Source organism: Enhydra lutris, unplaced genomic scaffold (assembly GCF_002288905.1).
Source record: "Enhydra lutris kenyoni isolate GAN:26980312 unplaced genomic scaffold, ASM228890v2 scaffoldscaffold56, whole genome shotgun sequence".
NCBI lineage: Eukaryota > Metazoa > Chordata > Mammalia > Carnivora > Mustelidae > Enhydra > Enhydra lutris.
In genome coordinates this window covers 6,335,041-6,341,040 of record NW_019154140.1, presented here as the reverse complement: position 1 = coordinate 6,341,040, position 6,000 = coordinate 6,335,041, and the positions used below count along the sequence as shown (strand labels likewise).

At 57.1% G+C, this 6,000-nt stretch overlaps 1 protein-coding gene across 1 annotated transcript in view; it reads left to right on the top strand.

Moving 5' to 3' along the window:
- LOC111157928 (Rap guanine nucleotide exchange factor 3) overlaps positions 1-2,755 on the top strand; it is a 21,976-nt gene extending 19,221 nt beyond the window's left edge. Inside the window, exons 25-28 of the mRNA XM_022519669.1 lie at positions 287-351; positions 1,219-1,273; positions 1,399-1,470; positions 2,264-2,755. Of these exons, the coding sequence (XP_022375377.1) occupies positions 287-351; positions 1,219-1,273; positions 1,399-1,470; positions 2,264-2,382 (311 nt within the window). The 3' untranslated portion in view covers positions 2,383-2,755. The remainder of the gene's footprint in view (positions 1-286; positions 352-1,218; positions 1,274-1,398; positions 1,471-2,263) is intronic.
- The last annotated feature ends 3,245 nt before the right edge of the window (positions 2,756-6,000 follow it).

Genomic DNA, 6,000 nt, shown 5'->3' with positions numbered 1-6,000 from the left:
GTCTGTCTGTATGTCCACCTGACCCTTGGGGTGCTGATGCCTTGGGGGACACAGATGAATCAGGAGTTCTCAGGCTAGAAGCAGTGTTGAGACAAGTGCTGGTGACATCAGATGGCCTCTGATACGAGGCCTGAGAGATACAAGGAAATTGCTCCGAGGGGAGAGGAAGAGGGCAGCGTGGGGCTGGGACAGGCCCAAGGCTCCCATGATTGGCCAGTCACCTTTCCTGGGCTGTAGGAGGGGGGAAGAGTTTGGGGATCTTGAAGCAAAACCCATCTCTCTGCAGACATGACCTTCATCCATGAAGGAAACCACACATTGGTAGAGAATCTCATCAACTTTGAAAAGATGGTGAGTTCAAGGAGAGTGGGCATCTGCTCCTAGAGTGGGTTTGAGATATAGCTGTGTCCTTGGAAGGGAGTGGGGGGCGGGAGGTGACCTAAAGTCATTGTTAATAATACAAGGATGAATGTCTGTCTGTATGTCCACCTGACCCTTGGGGTGCTGATGCCTTGGGGGACACAGATGAATCAGGAGTTCTCAGGCTAGAAGCAGTGTTGAGACAAGTGCTGGTGACATCAGATGGCCTCTGATACGAGGCCTGAGAGATACAAGGAAATTGCTCCGAGGGGAGAGGAAGAGGGCAGCGTGGGGCTGGGACAGGCCCAAGGCTCCCATGATTGGCCAGTCACCTTTCCTGGGCTGTAGGAGGGGGGAAGAGTTTGGGGATCTTGAAGCAAAACCCATCTCTCTGCAGACATGACCTTCATCCATGAAGGAAACCACACATTGGTAGAGAATCTCATCAACTTTGAAAAGATGGTGAGTTCAAGGAGAGTGGGCATCTGCTCCTAGAGTGGGTTTGAGATATAGCTGTGTCCTTGGAAGGGAGTGGGGGGCGGGAGGTGACCTAAAGTCATTGTTAATAATACAAGGATGAATACTTCTTTTAATGTATTCACTCCCTTGCGTGCTGGGGAAGACAGCCTTAATGACCTCACCCGGCAAACAGAGCCCAAAGCCCTCCCTAATCTCTGTTCTTTCTCCCACTGCCTGGTCACCTGGCAGTTAGGGTTAGGATCAGGGCAAAGCAGATACAGCCCCATCTAGTTCCTAGGAACACCCCCACTCAAAGGGGTCTTGGTTTGCAGCCGCCCCATTGGCCATGCCAGGGTCCTGCCCCTCAGGCCTGGTCTTGTGTCCTTACTTTGCCCACAGAGAATGATGGCCAGAGCCGTGCGGATGTTGCAACACTGCCGAAGCCACAGCAATGGTGAGGAGCTGGTCCCCTGCCCCCGCCCCTCTAGAATCCACATTCCCACCCCCCACCCCCACCCCTGCCCCTCCAGGCTCTGGTTGGGCCCTGTCTCCCTGACTCCTGCCTCTCTCCCCGCCCAGTGCCACTGTCGCCACTCAGAAGCCGAGTATCCCACCTCCACGAGGACAGCCAGGTGGCGAGGATGTCCACGTGTAAGTGGGGCAGGGCTGGGCGCTGATAGGGTAGCCTTGGCTGGTGTTTCCCTGCACCTGCGTGTAGGATGCTGTGAACTCTTCACCCCACCGCTCTGAGGAAGCTAGAACCTTCTCCCAACTTAAAGACATGTGAACAGGCTTGAGCCCTGAAGTCACCTGTGGAAGGCTGGGGCAGAGTGATAGAGCTGGGCCCCAGACCAGGGGTCCGCTTACCCCAGACCCGATTTTTTTTTTTAATTGGTCTGCAGTCACGTGAAGTGGGATTAATCAGAGTCCACGGTTTATCCAGCGCTGTCATTGTTGGCCCTTTATTTTACGTATGTATCTATTGGGATCATAGAACGAACACTGCTGGACCCATGCCAAGTGTGTGCACAGACAATAGCTCCCTCTCCCTGCATATTCCTCTGTCCTTGTGGGCCGCCATAATACAGTGACACAGCTAAATTTATATGGACAGACACGCATACACCTAGAGCTTTTAAAATGCTTCATAGATTTATGATGACCACAAAATTCTTCAGTTGCCGTTGCTTTTGAATTCAGTGAAAGGGGTGTTATGCAGTACGAAATCTTGGGGACCTGTTTTTCGGAGTCTGAGCCCTTCCCCACACCTCTGCTCCAGACCGGAGGGCAGACTGGCCACTAGCTGGGCTGTGGGAGCTGGCAGGGTGGGGGGCGGAGGGCGGCAAGGCTCATCTGCTCCTTTTTGGTGGGGGTGGGCAGGCATGGGCGCTACAAAGCGGCGGCTGTCCTCCCCTGACCACTCTCCCTCCCATCTTCCCGGCAGGCTCTGAGCAGTCCCTGAGCACCCGCAGTCCGGCCAGCCCCTGGGCTTATGTCCAGCAGCTGAAGGTCATCGACAACCAACGGGAACTGTCCCGCCTCTCCCGGGAGCTGGAGCCGTGAGGCAGCTGGGGCTGGAGCAGGCACTTCTGGTCAGGAAAGCCAGGGCCCGCCCGGGGCCAGGAGGCCCGCAGGCCAGTGGCAGCTGGGCAGGGCTCTCCCGAGTGGACTCACGGCCCTGGAGTGGGCGGCATGGAGGCGGCTATCCCCCGTGATGACAGACGGCCAAGGAGGACCTCGGAGTGGAATGAGCTGGGGCCCAAGGCCAAGGAATGGGGGGCAGAGAGGCCCTGGAGCGGGCGGGAGAGCAGAGCAGGCGCTGGAACTCGGTTCAATAGAGAGCTCTCCACACCACGTTTTTCCCAGAGTCTGTGAGTCTGTGGCTTTGTCCTCAGGCCATCTCCAGGCGCTTTGTTTTCATGGTGGACAGAGGGAGCAGGTCCCATCTGTGTGGCGGGTGTGCAGGCCGGGGCAGGGCCGGTGTGGCCCGGGGAGGGGTGAGGGAGGAGGGCCCCTGCTGGTCTTCCCAGAGCACAGGAACAGGAGATAAACAGTTGGGTGTGGCAGGGCCTGTTTGTATGGGAGGGGTGACCCCTGAGGAGCCTTACCGTTAACAGAAATGACCGGGGATGCTGTATTCCGAGGCCAGCCCTGTGGGGTGTGTCAGTGAAGAGCTGGGGCAGAGGTGTTGTCTCTGGAGTGGACCCAGGGAGGCTGACAAGCGTTCCCACTGCTGTAGGGGGCTCTGGGAACCAGGCGGAGCGCCAAGACCGCTGACGGCCGGCCCCTGGCCGCAGCAGCTGCTGGGGCCTGGAGCCCCCGTCAGTGGCCAGCAGGGGTGACCCTTGGTTCTCCACTGTGGCCTGAGAGCTCCATTACAGACCAGCCACCACTGGCTCCTTCCACCCTCCCCTCCTGGCTGCGCTTGCTATCCCTCTGCCTGCAGCACGCCTCAGCCTGGTGGGTGGTCCTCTCCACAAACCCGAGGCCTCTAAGAAATGGCCACTTTGTGGACGGTGAGAGAAAGAGCACTGAGCCGGAGGCCTCTGAGGGGAGCCATCCCTTTTCCAGGCCTAGCAGGCTCCCAGGAAATCCAGTTTATTGAGAATGGTCCCAGCCAGCTCTGCCCACATTCAGTCCTTCCTCCCCTGCCCCTTCAGCACTCCTGTCCCACCCAGGGAGCTCCTCTGACGAAGTCCCAGGCAGGGCTTCCCTCCTCTCTCAGCTTCCTATGGTCCTGAACGTGGTAGGGGGAGGTTCACTGTCTGGTCTAGAGAGAGGGAAACCTCTTGGTCTTGGGGAATGACCTCAGAGTAGGCATTGAGCGGCAGGGCCTGAGGGCTTCTGGAGGAAGTGGGCCCCTTCCTGGAGGCCAAGGAGGCAGCTGGTGTGACCCCGTACCGGCTCAAGTCCACCTCCTCTAACCCCTGCTTTGCCAGACCTCTTATCCTAGTGGTCAGGGACACACATGCAAACTGTTCCCAGAGAGAATTAGAACCTTTTGCAGGAAGCAGCATAGCTGGGATTACACCTCAGGTTTCTGAGAGAATCCCAGCAAGTTAAGGAACAGTTCCCTGCCTCCATTTCTCCATCTGTAAAATGGGTATGATGATCTCAGTCCAGCCCTTTGTGACAAGTCGAACCATAGCTCGGCCTCCAGAGCCACAGAGACAGCCTTGGCAGTCTGGTGTCCTCAGCCTGTCGGGGTGGGTAGAGAGCACCCAAACCCAGCCTTGAGTGAAGCTGGGCAGAACCCACTCCTCCAGGGAGAGCCTGAGTAGAGCAGATGACAGGGTAACCAAGCCAGTTCCCTTGCCTATGGGTGGAGATGCAAGACCACGGGGCATGGAAGCTTCCAGAGCTGAGCAATTATGACATGAGGCCCAAGCCTTGGTGAGTCAGGACTCCCAGGGGCTCTCTTCCGTCTGAAACCCATTGTCTGATGAGGTTTTGGCCAAGAGCAGACCAGCCCGCCGGCCATAGCCCTTCACCATCCTTTCAGACTCCAGAGTGAGACATGCCTTCCAACAATAAAATGGAAGCCAAGCGTGGTCAGGACTGGTATCCTCCGTCAGCATTTCCATTTTCCTTCTCTGTGGTCACACCTATGTCCTGAAGGAACTTTGGCAGCACACACACCTTCCTTGCGCCTTGGACCGCCCTACAACCTCCCAGCTGCCTCAGTCTCTGGGGTACACCTTCTGAGCCTACTGGGAGAGGCCCAGCCAGGAAAACAGTGCCCAGGACGGGCAGGAGGACACAGGTTGGGCACTGGAGACGCTGCTGACTGGGCTGGGTCACCACAGAGGAGGGAAAGGTTCTGGGTCATGGTGGCTTCTTGCTCTGAGGGCCACGTCAGCTTCTATCTGCCTGACAGCCGAGGCATGGGGTGGGTGGGAGGCATCTTCCCGTGCCATGTTCCAGCAGCCCAGGCTGCCTGTAGGGGACTCCCAGTTAGTGTCCCAACTTCAGGACAGCTGTGACGGGAGAAGGAACTCATGGCACTGCTGGGAGAAGAAAGTGTAAGATGAGGCCTTAAATAAGTCTCTTACCTAAAAAGAGGGAAAGCAGGGAAGAAAGTGTGTGTGTGTGTGTGTGCGTGAATGTGCGTGAGTGTGCGTGGGCACCTGTGCCCCACGCACGAGGGAGAACAGAACGGAGCAGGTGATTCCTCCTCTCAGATACACACACATACTTACCCATCACTCCTCCCCTACCCCTCCCCTATCCCAGCTTCCCTGGGAAAGCCAGGACGCTAATTGTGAGGTAGACACCAGGGAGGGTCATGCCTCTCCAGCAGACTGAGCAGGATCTGGTGAGAGGGGAGGGCAGCCTGGGAGCCCGACTGTCTGACCCTCTGGCTGCCCCAGCTCTCTCCTCCCTGGGAGCCAGCCTCCCCCACCAGCCCTGGGCCTCTGGCCGCCAGGCTTCCCAAGCTGCAAAGATTAGTCTTTTTAATATTGCTGTTATTCATAGTACTTATCATGCTGATAGGCTTCGATGTGAATAGTTTCCATCCTTTCCAGCATACTTCAGCCTCTATTATTTTTATATGGAGAGTAGAGCACATATTTTTACCCCCGTCCCCATTTTATAGTCAAACTGAGGCCCAAAATGATTTGCCTGAGGTGGCGTAGCTGGCTAATAAGCAGGTGGACTGGTGAGGACTGGGGTGTGTACCTGCTGGTCCCGTGCTGCGGTCCTTTGCTCACCCCTGCCCTTTCCTCGTGCCCCTGGCGCCCCAGGTACAATCTCCCCGAACCCAGGCATTTTCTTCTCTTAGAGAAATAGGTCCAGGCATGTACGTTCCCTGCACACCCCCACAACTTCATTCTCAAAATCTTATGTAGTAGGGGCTCTGTGAATGGGACAGGCGGTCCTGGCCTTCCTGGAGCAGACCTCCCCGCCTCGCAGACAGATCCAGAGCCAGGCTGTCAGAGAGAGCGGATGCCACAGAGCGCAAGCCCAGGGAGGAGTGGATCCCTACGGGATCTTACTGCTCGCCCCTAAACATTTAGGCATTGCTCTGCCTCCCGGTGTTGGGACTGCTCTCCCCTCAGCAGGGGTGCAAGCCCCCTGAGGATCCTGAGTATCAGACAGCTAGCGTGGCCAGCGGCTGGGCTGCTCTGACGGGGCAGTTGGCTCCCCCTTCCCTTCCATGGATGGATAGGCCAGAGCGTA